This window comes from Zingiber officinale, chromosome 6A (assembly GCF_018446385.1).
Source record: "Zingiber officinale cultivar Zhangliang chromosome 6A, Zo_v1.1, whole genome shotgun sequence".
NCBI lineage: Eukaryota > Viridiplantae > Streptophyta > Magnoliopsida > Zingiberales > Zingiberaceae > Zingiber > Zingiber officinale.
Window position 1 is genome coordinate 88,268,756 of NC_055997.1, and position 13,614 is coordinate 88,282,369.

The 13,614-nt window shown below is 38.0% G+C and overlaps 1 protein-coding gene across 3 annotated transcripts; it reads right to left on the reverse strand.

Annotated features, from left to right (window-relative positions):
- Window positions 1–8,201: 8,201 nt before the first annotated feature.
- LOC121996839 (bifunctional riboflavin kinase/FMN phosphatase-like) lies at window positions 8,202–13,382 on the reverse strand. 3 transcript variants are annotated; one of them, XM_042550968.1, is made up of 11 exons: window positions 13,224–13,382; window positions 12,614–12,702; window positions 12,214–12,400; window positions 11,145–11,275; window positions 10,999–11,068; window positions 10,827–10,892; window positions 10,027–10,181; window positions 9,840–9,935; window positions 8,801–8,952; window positions 8,650–8,733; window positions 8,202–8,537 (listed from the first exon to the last, which is right to left on the reverse strand). In XM_042550968.1, exons 1-11 carry the CDS (start codon window positions 13,244–13,246, stop codon window positions 8,382–8,384), a joined length of 1,209 nt encoding a protein of 402 aa, XP_042406902.1. In that variant the 5' UTR covers window positions 13,247–13,382; the 3' UTR covers window positions 8,202–8,381. The 3 variants fall into 3 exon arrangements, with proteins under 3 accessions (XP_042406902.1, XP_042406903.1, XP_042406904.1); XM_042550969.1 differs by having other exon boundaries at window positions 12,614–12,706; window positions 13,224–13,381; XM_042550970.1 differs by having other exon boundaries at window positions 12,614–12,750; window positions 13,224–13,378.
- Between the last annotated feature and the right edge of the window lie 232 nt (window positions 13,383–13,614).

Sequence of the window (13,614 nt, forward strand, 5' to 3'; positions counted from 1 at the left end):
CGTGCCTTTTATATGGAAGACGCCTTCAACCTTTCTGGAGGCACCCTCAAGCCTTCATGGAAGGCACCCTCAAGCTTATTAGAGGTGCATTCAATAGTCGTTAGGCTACCGTTGGATTAAGATAAAGTTTTATGTTCAGTGGATAAAGCTTATCTTCCTAGAGGTGCCTTGGACCTCCTTGCAGGCGCCTCTGAGCGACGAAACCAATGGTAACATCATCCCAGTAGGTTATAAAAAATCCCCTAGAGCTAGGAATTCAACACAACTTGAAGAACAACTTCTATATTAAGTTTCCTAATATTTTCTGAGTTGTCAATGTGTGTAAAAAAAGGATTCTCTGCCTTCAACGAAGTTTTTAGTAAGCTTTTCAATGCCTTAGATTACAACAATCTAGGTTATAACCAAGTAAACTCTGACATTTTTTACCTAGTCTTTTTAAGTTGTTTTTCTTTAATGTTAATTGATTATATTTGCTTAATTTAATTGCGCATCCTTGCTAAGCAAAAATAAAAGATCTTTCTAACTCTGATTTCAAGCAATTCACCCTCTCTTGTCGGGCTCCGCTGCGCCAACAGTACCCTCTTGTTGTATTTCGATCTTCGAGTCGTCTGGCCTTCGTGTCATTGTTGTGTTCTACCATTGTAGTCGTTTGGCCTTCGAGCTGATATGGTGTTCTGGCCTTCGAGTCATGGTGGTATTCCGGCCTGCGAGCTGCTATTCTATTCTGGCCTACGTGCTACTGTCATATTTCGACCTGCATGTTGCTGTCATACTTTGGCCTACGTGCCCTATCATATTCTGACTCTGTATCGTCCTTCGACTTCGGACCACCCTCAGGTTTCATGCCATTGCCTCTAGCTCCATGCCACTCTTCGACTCTGTGCCATCACCTCTAGTTTCGTGCCGCTTCCGGTCCCCCCCCCCTGTGGGCCTAGTATATATACTTTACATTCAGTCTTTATATTCTTCATTACAATACTATTTATTTTCTATCATCGGAGATTGACTTGAACATCTGAGAATCAAACTGGGATAGACCCCGATCTATTTTCTAACAACCTTACAGACACCATTGACTGAAGACTTTTGGACACCTTTGATCTTTCTCTTTTTTGGGAGTCCAGCGACTTAGTCAATATAGAAGACATCTCATCATCCCTCCTTTCTCAAGGTCATGGCGATCAACTTGATCAATATTTCAACCATATCACCGGTTTCATCTTTCGGATTATATATACCCTAACCGTCGGTCCTCGATGCACGTCCACGACTGAATGGTAGGGGCACTTGGCAATAATCCCAACGCCCTAATCATTGTATTCATCTTAGGACGTCCGAATTACTTTCAAATGCCCTAATCACTCAGTCGAGACCCGTGTCATGGATGGGCGGTGAGACAGCATATCAATTATCATTATATAGTTTTTGATATATTAGGCAAGGAATTTCGAATTGATAGATTCAATCGCAGTGAATGAGAAAGAGAGAGAGCGCGCGCGCGTAGAGATTAAACATTTCATGGGTGAAGGTAATCCATAGGATCAAGCAATTCCTGGGAATCTTCTTTTCTTCCAATTGCAGCAAAAGGCTAACAACTCCAAACCTATAATCAAACATTCCCTTTCGGTGCGCCATGCATGCCATTAAGATCATGAAGTGCAGCTGTGTCCATCACTCTTCCCACGGATCGAACGCCGGAGCTTCCATGGTCGTTCATGGGCGCCGCCACCGGCCGGCGGAGTCCTCGTCCGCAGGCAGCCGCCGCCGCTGCGGCGGCGGCTGCGGCGGCGTGAGTATATACGTCAACAACAACGTCCAGGGTGTGACCAACTCTGTGTTATTCAGGAGCAAGGTGACGGTAGAAGATGCAGGGTTGACTTTTACACAATTCGATTCCCACAAGGGGAGCAAAGATAGACAAGATGACAATGGATCGAGAATGGATCAGATGAAGAAGTTGATGATGATAAACAGAATTCTGCTCTTGTTCCTGTGTTTGGGCTTATTAGGGTTCATCCTGTTTTGCTGGAAAATTTAAGATGTAATGATTGATTTGAGATGACTCTTCTTTATACCGTTATAAAGAAGTGGTATCAGATTCAATTTATCAAATTTTAATTGTTCTTTTTTCTGCTTCATCATCATCCTTCCCAAGTTAACGGAAATTGGACTCCTCACTTTGTACTTTGCATGGATCCACACCAGCTGCCCTTCTGCGTACCTTCCCTGATCATTCTTCATGGATTCCATCGAAATTGTGTAGATCTTGCGTTCATTGATCTCCCTGAACGGCAAAGTTCCCGGTGTCACTCTCACGGCCACTCCGGCCGGCGGCGCCACTTTCACGGTGTGCCTCGAATTCGGGAGGCCGACGTTGGTGACCACCCTCTGCAATATCGCCCACCTTTGAAAGAAACAGAAATCGACGGGTAGTTGAGGCTGAAGTGCTTGTGCCGGCGAAGGAGCTCGCCGCAGCTCACGTTCCTGTGCGTGATCACGAACACCTCGCCCTGGTCGTAGCCGATCGAGCAGAGGTGGGCGACGTAGTCATCCGGCTCGATGTCGTAGACGAGGCCCGGGTCGACGGCGCGCGACGGGCTGACGTGGCCGGCACCCGTGGCGAAGAGGGTCGCCTTGTCATTCCCATCCATTATGGGCTACCCGAGATGGTCCGTCACGTCGGCGGTGGTCATCATCGATGATCGGACCGCCGCCGGGGTCCACGTCGGGTGCACCGCCCGAACCAGCGTCGCGATGCCGCCCACGTGCGGGCACGCCATTGACGTCCCCGACAGCACCGTGAAGTTGGTGCGCCGCGATGATGTTGACTCCCGGGGCGATGAGGTCCGGCTTGATGACGGAGGGGTTCGTCAGGCTCGGCCCTGGTGAAGAGAAGAGCGCCACCGCCGGCGGCCGCGACGGCAGGATCCTCGTCCCTCCGTAGAGAAGCTTGGCTGCCGGCCGGCGCGCAGAGCTGATGTAGGCTTTGAGAATTGTGGATATTCATTTCCTTGTAACCGATAATGGTCGCCGGAAGCCTTCGAGCGCAGCATGGTACGAGTACAGAAGCCGAGAAGCAGCACCGTTTCCATCCTCCACTAGCACTGTTTTCTCCAAGAAGGACAAATGCCAGTGAAACTTGGTCTGAACGCTGGCCAGGCGATGCGGGTGGAGCCGAACAATGTAAATTCGGAAGCCATGGCAATGGACTCTAAAGAAGAAAAAGAAGGCAACGGAGGCCATGGACGCTGGGCGGGTGCTCCTGGGAATTTGAAGGAGCTGCTGCAGCATGGGGGGTTGAAAAGGAGAGGCATTTCCCGGATCTATTGGTCAGAGTAATTACAGAGACAGACTCTCCTCTGCATCAGCTTCTCCAGCTTCAGAGAAGGTAATGCATCTGAGTTTAATTTCAGGGAGAAATGGTGAGTGCTTCTCCGCCACTTTTCTTTCCATTCCTCTGAATTGCATTCAAAGAGGGGAAAGGAGTGAGTGATCTTTTGATGATTCCGGTATTTAATGATCGAATCTGCTCGCCAGTGGAGCTCTTTCTCTCTGCATTCAATAGAGAAGGCGGAGATGCGAAACTGGAGACGAATAAGGCTGCTGGTTGTTCCAGAACTGTTGATTACGCGAACTATTTATTCACTTGCAGCATTTGGATTTGAGGTGTGTCAAATTTGGCCGTCCTGCTGTTCCCATTTTCTTCAGCAACAAGTGTTTTGTCAACAATGGAACTGTCAATTCTTTTTTTTTTTTTTTTTTTTTGTCAAACTGTCAATTCTTTTTTTTTTTTTTTTGTCAACAATGGAACCGTCGGTGGGCTAAAATTTAGCCGTCCTGCTGTTCTGTGTTTTTTTCAATCGTTTTTCAGCATCAGTGTTTGTTTTTCTTGGTTGAAATTTGCCTCACCGAGTATGGTGTGGTGGTAAAAGAGATGCATTCTCAAATAATCACCAATTAATTTTAATACAGAATACATCTATAATAATTAAACTACTAGTGAATTTAAATACCACATCAAAAGTCATCACGATTTTGTCGGTGGACGAAATATAAACCCGAACCGTTTATTCTAAAATTAATAGGGTTATAGGATTATATATATATATATATATATATAAACAAAAACTTCGGCCAGGCGACGGTTCGGTCGGCAATTGTCTTCTACGATGGGGAAATCGATCTGTCGGTAAGTGATTGGATGAGACGCTTCACCTTCACATCAAAGATATGGCACAAGTTATGACGAGATCCTTCTCAATAAAGTTAAGTTACACAATTTACCCTGAGATACACTTAGATTTATATTTATGAATTAACCAAAAAAAACGTATTATAATTTAATATTTATGTACTCAATTTTTTATTCTTTCCGTTCTATCCCTCAATAATTTATCAATCTCTTTCCTCTTTTTTATACATGTAATTTCTTTTCTCTTCTCTCTCTACAAAGCACGTCCTCTATCTTTAGGAGATATACGTGCATACAAAGCATAATATGGGCCTGATATGAAATTCATATCAAGTCTACGGGATTAGAGGTTAACGTGTTTCTTTCAATAATATTTTAACATCTTCGGATAAGTCAAAATATGTAATAGACGGCACTGTTGGACTCCTTGTAGTCTCAGAAATCTACATGACCTGAAAAGAGTCAAATCCGAGGTCTCTAGATCCATTAGTGACTTTTTGATCAAAACTCACTGAAGGACTGATCTCAGATTGGACTCATTTCAGGTCTTGTAGATTTCTAAGACTACAAGGAATCCAATGGTGTCTTCCATTGCATATTTCGACTTCTCCAAAAGTGTTAAAATTTGGTTAAAAGAATCAGCTAAAACAACTCAATGTGGGTCTGATATGGTTTTATATTAGACCCATGTTAGGTTGTTTTAGCTGATTTTTCCTATAACATTTTAACACCTCCGGATCAGTCAAAATATGCAATAGACGACACCATTCAATTCCTTGTAACCTCAGAAATTCACAGGACTTGAAATGGGTGCAATCTGAGGTCTCTAGGTCCATCAGTGGATTTTGACTGAAATCCACTGATGAACCTAGAGACCTCATATTGCACCCATTTCAAGTCCTGTGGATTTCTAAGAATGTAAGGAGTTTAAATATATTATCCATTGTTTATTTCAGCTTCTTGAGGTGTTATAATATAATTAAAAAGAATCTGTAAAAATTTTCACGTTGGACCTTAAACATGTATCAGAAGTTAATTCTTTTCCCCTATCAAATCTCGACAACTAGTCAATACTTATTGATTAGGTTGTACATCAATTATCAGTCTTCCTATTCATCTTTCAATAACATATTAATTATTACTTTAACTCGGGATGAAAGTGAACAGATCTATTCTGCTACACAATTTTTTAGCAACACAACTAAAGCAGCACTTACTAAATTAGCCTCTCTGCAAAGTGATTAGCATAAAGTAGTTTTGAATTATCTTGAATGCACTTTACATGTCATCTAAATTGTTCATTCTAATATCTGATGCTAAAGAAGTAAGACATGTAAAAAGAATAGTAAAAAAAAAAAAGGAAATCGATATGACTACATGATGACTTTGAGAAGATATAGAGATATAATAATGTAATACTATCAATCCAACAGATGAAAGGAAAGAAAATGGATCTGATGTTATTGAATTGGCTGACATCTTTGGTTCATTTTAGATCCTTTTTTTGGTTGTGCAAAGTTAGCAGACATAAGTGAGGAGCATAAGGTGTTGATCCTCTTTCAATAACGAACTTTGAGGAAGAATCATAACACAGTAAACATGTACCAGCAAGGATAAAAATCAAAATACAGTAATCGTGGAGATTTTTTCTTATTATATTATAACAATTTCGAGAAATCAAAATAAACAATGGATAGCATATTTGAACTCTTTGAAACCTAATAAATTCATAAGAACTGAAATGGATGTAATCTGAGGTATCTAGGTCTATCAGTGAGTTTCGGTCAAAATTCAATTATAGACCTAGAGACCTTAGATTGCACCTATTTCAAGTCCTGTGGATTTCTGATGTTGCAAGGAATCGAATGGTGCTATCTATTACATATTTTGACTTGTCCAAAAGTGTTAAAATGTTATAGAAAAAATAGCTAAAACAAACCCAACGTGGGCCTGATATAGTTCATATCAGGCCCAATATAGGCCTGATATGGTTCTATATCAGGCCCAACGTGGGCTTGGTATGATTCCATATCAGGCTCATATTGGGCTTGATTTATCTCATGGTGGAGATTGTCTTTTAATAATTCTTGTTTTTTTTAGTTTGGTTGAGATTGTTATACTATATTTTGTCAACATTAGTGGATATGATGTAACAAAGGTTTAATGGGGAGTCAAGTAAATATTCGTATCAAGAAAAGATACAATGCCTGCTTCAATTGCTAGCTAGAAAAATTCTAGTGTTACATGTATACAATGATCAGATCCATGGCTATTAAACATTCTTTTTCCAACAAACTTCATTCTTTAACTATTAAGTATTTTTGAAAAACCAATCATAAAATAGAATGCTAAAAAGATTATTATAATGCACATATGCACATGTCTTAGCGACTTGATGAAGCACATCATATCCATTTGAAGCTCCTCCAAAGGACTGGATTAAATTTCTGAAGAGCACCATCATAAGTGGTAGAGAAACTCCATTCCCTGCGGCGCCAAGCGAACCCAACAGCATCAAGGCGAAATTTCTGAAATTTACGAAGGAGAACAATTTGTAGAAGGGCACGGTGAGCGTGCTCTGATTTTGTTTCTTGTCCTTCAAACTCTCTCGCTTGTTTTGTTGCTCCTCATTAAACTTATGTTATATTATATCGATTAAAGTTGACAAAATATGATATAACAATCTCAACCAAACTCAAAAGAAAACCAAAATTATCTAAAAGACAACCTCCACCATGAGATAAATTAAGCCTAACGTGGACCTGATATAAAACCATATTAAGTCCAACGTGGACATGATATGAATCATATCAAGTCCAATGTGGACCTGATATGAACCATATCAGACCCACATTGGGTTGTTTTAGCTGATTCTTTTGATCATATTTTAACACATTTGGAGAAATCGAAATATGCAATGGACGACACCGTTGAACTCCTTGCAGGCTCAGAAATCTACAGGACCTAAAATGAATCCAATTTAAGGTCTCTAGATCCATCAGTGGATTTTGACCAAAATTCACTAATAGACCTAGAGACCTCGTATTGAACTGATTTCAGATCCTGTAGATTTCTGAGGCTACAAGGAGTCCAACGATATCGTCCATCACATATTTCGACTTCTTCAAATATGTTAAAATGTTATAAAAATACGTTAAACTTTAATCCCATGACCCTAATATAAAATTATATCAGGCTCATATTATATTTTACAGATATGCATATCTTCTAAAGAGTGAGGAAAGAGAAGATGAAAGAAAAGAGAAGAGAGAATCCGTACATTATATAAAGGAAAACGAAAAGAAATTATATGCATTAAAAAAGGAAAGAGAATAGACAAATAACTTAGCGATAGAAATAGAAAATTAAATATATTATTTGATAAATATTAAAATATTAATACATCTTTAAATCAATTCATACAATTCATAAATCTAAGTGTGACTTTAAGTAAATTGCCAAAGTTACATCCATATCCACACGTTGACATTACTTTTAAAACAAGGGAAAAACTCAAAATTTTAAACTTGACAAATCTTTTTAATTTTTGACTAAGGCATGTTATTATATGCCAAACTGAGAGTATTTTTTTTCACTAATTTTCTATTAAATGAATTGTGTTTCTAGGCCAAGTATATCGTGTATATACACGCAATTGCACATAATTTGTTTTATGGTATCTATTGTTCTTTAACTATATCCACCTCTTTAAAATCTAGCATATAACAATCCTATCCCTGAAGAGAAATTTTGCTATTATTTTTACATTCACATCCACGGAGAATAACTAAGGTAAAGAAGAGCTTCAACGGATAAACGAAGGTTGATAAAGAAGAGCTTCAAATTCCAACCTTAATCTCATAGTGCAGTCCATCTGGAAGGTAAATTGAAAAGTTACAGCATTCAAATCACTTGAATATTGACAGAGGCACTAGAGAACGTTGAAATTGGCGGCAAGACAATCCACTATTGGCCTTGATTTAACATGATTATACACTGAACAGGATCAGGGGATAAACGATGGACCATATAGTATTGAAGTTTATAAAATAAGAACAGAAGTTGCATCTGTTAGACCCGAGAAGAGGTCATAGAGTTCCAATGCAAATTACACAATCTGCGAGATTCACCTCGCTTGAGATCTCAAATTAGAGAAGTATATCCTGTCTTTCTCAAGGAAAACAAGGTTTTAGACTGGTCTGCCAGTGATAACTTCGTTGCAAGAAATTTTCAAGTATGGTGAATCCTTATAACCTGCATATATGGGAAGGTCCAAGGCTCTCTCTGCGATTCTTCCGTCCTCGTGAATCCTTGCTATCAAGCTCTCAAGTGTCGGAAAGTTTGCCTGGGTTTTCAAGTATAAGTTCAGAGAGACAAGAAATAAAGTTCACTATTTCTAATGCTCTAGGTTGTTTTTCCTTCCTTTTTTTTTTCTTTTTTTCTTTTTAATGTAGTACCTCTGGCCTAATATAACCCACAATTGCCAGGCGAAGCTCCTCGCCATAAAAGTCCTCACCAAAGTCATGAAGCAACCAAGGTTCCTGCTAGGTGATGTTTGTTACAAAAAAAATAATTGCAGAATACTTTACCAACTAATAGCACACTTACTACTGTCTTTTCAGCGTTATCGAAGTAAGGATTCCATCCAATGCTCATGACCATCTTGAAGATACCCTGACTGGACAATCCAGCCCAGCCAAAGTACACACCTGAAGTGTGTTCAGAAAGTACAGAAGAAAAGTTCTCTGCAGGTAAATTAGCTGCGAGACAAATAAAGGGGAAAACGTTAATTGTAGCACAAATGGAAATGGAATGGGACATGGATAACCGGTTATCAACCTAACCAAGTTCCATGTTTTCATATGTTTATATGAACAATCCGGGAGATTCACGACCTAATCTTGTTTATATATACTAAGGAAGCAGATACTTGGACACAGGAATTGACAAAACATATCAACTATTTGAAAAACTTAAGATCATTGGTGGTGTTGAGAGCGGGTTTAGAAATAAGACTTATGTCAGAGTAGAACACGTGTTCAAAAGTGTAGCTATGACATGAAAGATAAAATGAGAAATATAAAAGAAATGATGACAACAAAATAATAAAAACAATTTAAGATATTTGAACAAGTGTCAGCTAACAAAGATGATCAAAACAATGCTACCACATTTAACAATCCTCACTCTTGATGTAACAGAATGACATCATAGTTTTATTAATCAAAATCGCAATCAGATTTAATAAAAAAAGGCCACATTTTAAAAATAAAACATATACACTAGTATACTTGGTTTATTGAGATATAAATGATGCTTCCAGCAGTGCTTTTAACTGGGAACAATAAATGTACAGCATCAGCATTAGGACAAAGATCTGTTTACCAGTATTCTAGAATAGTTTGGACAAAACTCGGTTGTTTGACTGATATCAGCGAGCACCAAACAATACGAGTGAATATAGGAGACTAAATTTTGCAAAGGCATTAGCTTACTATGGCTTACCAAGAAATAAACATAACAACAAAAGTCATTTAAGCAACTAAAGCTGCAAAAGATTTGTAACACTCCTTATATAAAAATATCCTGGATGGTAATCCTTAGAACCAAGATTCAAAAGATCACAAACTTTGAGGTCTTAGCACACCTGTTGGTATTCCTAAAATCTTTGAACCTCGACCAAATCCCTTGACAACAGGTCCCCCGATGTAGCATGGTTCAATTGGTAAAGTATCTTCAACCCCTAGAGTTCATGATAGAAAATCTTCTTGATCAAGAAAATGAATATTACAGAAACACATGATTATATCTAACAAGGAAATTTGTGAGCATACAGTCGTCAAAGGGAGGTAAGCCCCATTTCTCAAGATGCAGATCAAGTAGAGAATTGATCACCTCATCTGCTGAATTGTACAATCCACCTTGTTTTGGAATAGATGGTACAGCAACCACTAGCATTCCAGCTTCTTTACCAGCAGTAACACCAGGCCTGATATAATAAAATATTTTCTATCATACAGATAAAATATTAGTTTAGTCAGATAAAAATTTAACTTCTATACTTAGATGATAATGAGCTAAGTCCTAAATGAATCTTATTTGACACAGTGAAAGTGCCAATAATGTTGTTTAAATTTCAACCAGCTATTATGCACGGAGCCCCAGTTTAATTAAGCATGGAGAAATGTGGGATAACGAAGAGAGTTCATAAGCATAGAAGAGCTCCACTATCAATCTGGTCTTAGGAACTTCGGGTTTACAATTGAACCTAACAAAGTTAAGATTGTCAAAATGATACCAAAGACAGCAAAAAAGTGACACGTGTGTGATGGCTGAATTACCATTGGATTTCACAAATTGTTGATCAAGGATGATTTTTGGATTGGAGGACTTTAAGCTCTGACAAGGAATGTTAAGCCTTGAGTAGGATACATTGTGTTACCCAAAATTTAGTCTCACACGTAGAGATATAAACTAATGTAAGCAGTTTACAAACTTAAAATGATTATCATTAACTTAGACTCAAGCATTTTAGGTCACTGGACGAGCCTAACTGAATTAATAAGATAAGTCTTAACCATATCGATTATATCAAAAGAAAATTGATTAAGGATAGAAAAATTGCAACACTTACAATGAGTCTTCAACAACTAGGCAAGTGGATGGATCAACATTCAACCTCTTAGCAGCTTCAACAAATCTGTGACACAATAAATCAAACATATGCAGTAAGAATTACCATTTTCCTGAAACAAAGCTATATTCAAGTTTTAACCAACCATACTATGTTTGTAAAAGTGTCTCACATTTCAGGAGATGGTTTTCCCATATTTACTTCATCACCACCAACAATAACAGAAAATGCTTCCTTCCAGCCTGAGTACCATAAGTAATATGATAATGAACTTAATGTTAAATATCTAATAAAAATCAAATTTACAGATACATAAACCTTCATGAAAAGAAATTTTTTCTTCTATGTTGGATTTTGGAGAATTTGATGCCAAAGCCATTGGAATTCCATGACTCGTTAGATGTTTAATTAACCTATTAGAACCTGGAAGTGGTTTAATATTGCACCATCTGCACAAATCAAATTTCTCATATGTTTAGGGATAAGGGAGATTTAGATGGATTACAAAACAAACACCTGAATCTTTGTGGTTATAAAGAACATGAAAAGCACAATTAGATGCAGCTATGTTTATAATTTTTTCTTCAATCAATCATAGAAGAAAATAATTATCAAATGATAAAAAGAATAATAACATACTGCCCCAAGAATTTATGTCCTTAAATTGCATCAGAAAATTACTTCCAATGGAGGTTAAGGGGTGTGAGTAATCAAAAGAATTAAAGAATAATTTTAGCCTACCAATTCAATCCAATAGACCTGACATCTGTTGTTGCCTGACTAATTTCATATGCAACACCATTCTAGTGAATGATGACTATACTTGTGAACTTTTTCAAATAACTACTTTTCTCTACCTATGTCATCCAGGCAAACCACAATATGTCAAATGAATTTGTATATCAACCAATTCAATATTTTGGCATATTGCACAAAGCTCATGTTTTTCTAATTGAACACAATTGCCAACCAATGAACAATTTTTTTTAGCACTATTAGTCCTCAAGCCCAATAACATCCAAGTAAAATGTAATTACATTGTCATGTCACTTCAAACAAGCTCGTCCGACTGTCCCACTAATAGCAACTCTGCTCATACTATATGCCGGCAACCTCTTAACAACAAATAACCCCTTTGTCAAAATACCAGTTATTTTAAGCAGACTCTAGCGTCAAAATCTGTTTTTCTTTCTAGAATTTGTTGTAAATTGATCAAAGGAGAGAAAAATATGGGGTTAATCTAAATAAAGACTATACCAACTTGTAGCTAAGAGTGAATACAAAGAAAAATAGAACATTTGTGAGATTCATTGTACATGAAAATAAAGTCAGAAGCATATGGCTGGAGAAACAATATAAGCACAATGAATAGGTTATGGAAGATTACTGGTCAAAAAACATTGGAGTAATTTGAGATATGAACTCTTCCAGCGTGCAAGATAGCTCATAATCTTCCACAATTATAGCTGCAGCCTCAGCAGGTGTTCTTCCTACTATTCTGTGGGCCTTTCTGCTGTCCCACTCCTTGCCGTAACGCATGATGAAAACTTTCAATACTTCATTTGTGATGGCATCTGTCACCAAATATTCATACAGAATGAAAACTATAAAGTATTAACAACAGAAGGGATTAAAGAGACAGCAAAGTTATACACACACATCCATCTCTCATTTTTATAGGTTTTGCAGTAATGGGAACGTAGATACATCTGCTTCTGGATATGAAAAGACATGCATAGGAGGAATCAGATAGAAGATAGTAACATTCAAGTGGAGAGGAGAGACACCTGTATTCAGAAGTGTACCATCCAAGTCAAGAATGACATGCGAGGTAGCTCGTGGCACAAAGTTGCTCTCAGCCATTCCAAAGGTCAAACTAACTTCAAACGGTATGTGAGTTGTTAGGCAATGAAACTATGCAACACTGATGGACACATCAAAACATTATACATTTGTTATAAATCACCAAAAGAAGATATTGCACCAAATCAAAGTAACATAATGATGAAAAAAATCAGGACTCTTATCAATTTTTTTATTAGCTTTCTTAGAAATTCTATATTGCTTCTTACTGAAAAATATATTGCTTTTTAGAAACATTATATCGTTCCAAATCTAATGTCTCGTGGGTAACTAATTTTGGATTTAGAAGTTGCCTTCTGCAGTGTGGAACTGGAATAAACATTAAGAATTGTCAATAACCTTTTAAAACATAAAGATCAAAATAACTAAAAAGGAATGTAATCTCCAGCCGTGCCGCCCAAAACGGACGGTTTTTACCGTTCAGACACGGGACTGGCAACGAACAGCACTCGCAACAATTTCGCGTGCGTCATTGTGTGCGTCACGCGCGCGCAACAGAAGGAAGAAGGAATAAATTTGGGGATGAAGACTTACCTGGAAGCATAGGGCAAGGCCATCGGCGAGAAGGAGGCGAGGCGGCGCTAAAAGCGGCGCGGCGGCGGCGGCGAGGCGGCGGGGTGGCGGCGGGGCGAGAAAAAATTGCGAGTAGGGGAGGAGGTGGTCGCAAGGGGAAGCGTAATCAATAATGCGTAGAAAAGAGGAAAGCTAGGGTTTTATTAAATGTTTAAAGTGAAAATTTAAATGAAGACCTTATCACAACTAAATTTTACACGCAGTCTAGCGTAAAAAAAAATTATTTCCACTCTTAACTTAAATATAATAAATATAATTGATATAATTACCGCTCATACTTGATATATAAAAAATTTTAAAATAAATATAATTTTTTTTTAAATTTAAGCTATTAAATTAGAATTTAATATAT

What these genes read in the sequence shown, in the direction of transcription:
- LOC121996839 (XM_042550968.1), bottom strand. Translation starts at nt 13,246, where the DNA reads ATGGCCTTGCCCTATGCTTCCAG. An exon ending in GCCTTGCCCTATGCTTCCAG is followed by an intron (nt 12,703 to 13,223) that starts GTAAGTCTTCAT and finishes GTTTGAAGTTAG; the next exon opens with TTTGACCTTTGGAATGGCTG. An exon ending in CTAGTTGTTGAAGACTCATT is followed by an intron (nt 10,182 to 10,826) that starts GTAAGTGTTGCA and finishes TTATTATATCAG; the next exon opens with GCCTGGTGTTACTGCTGGTA.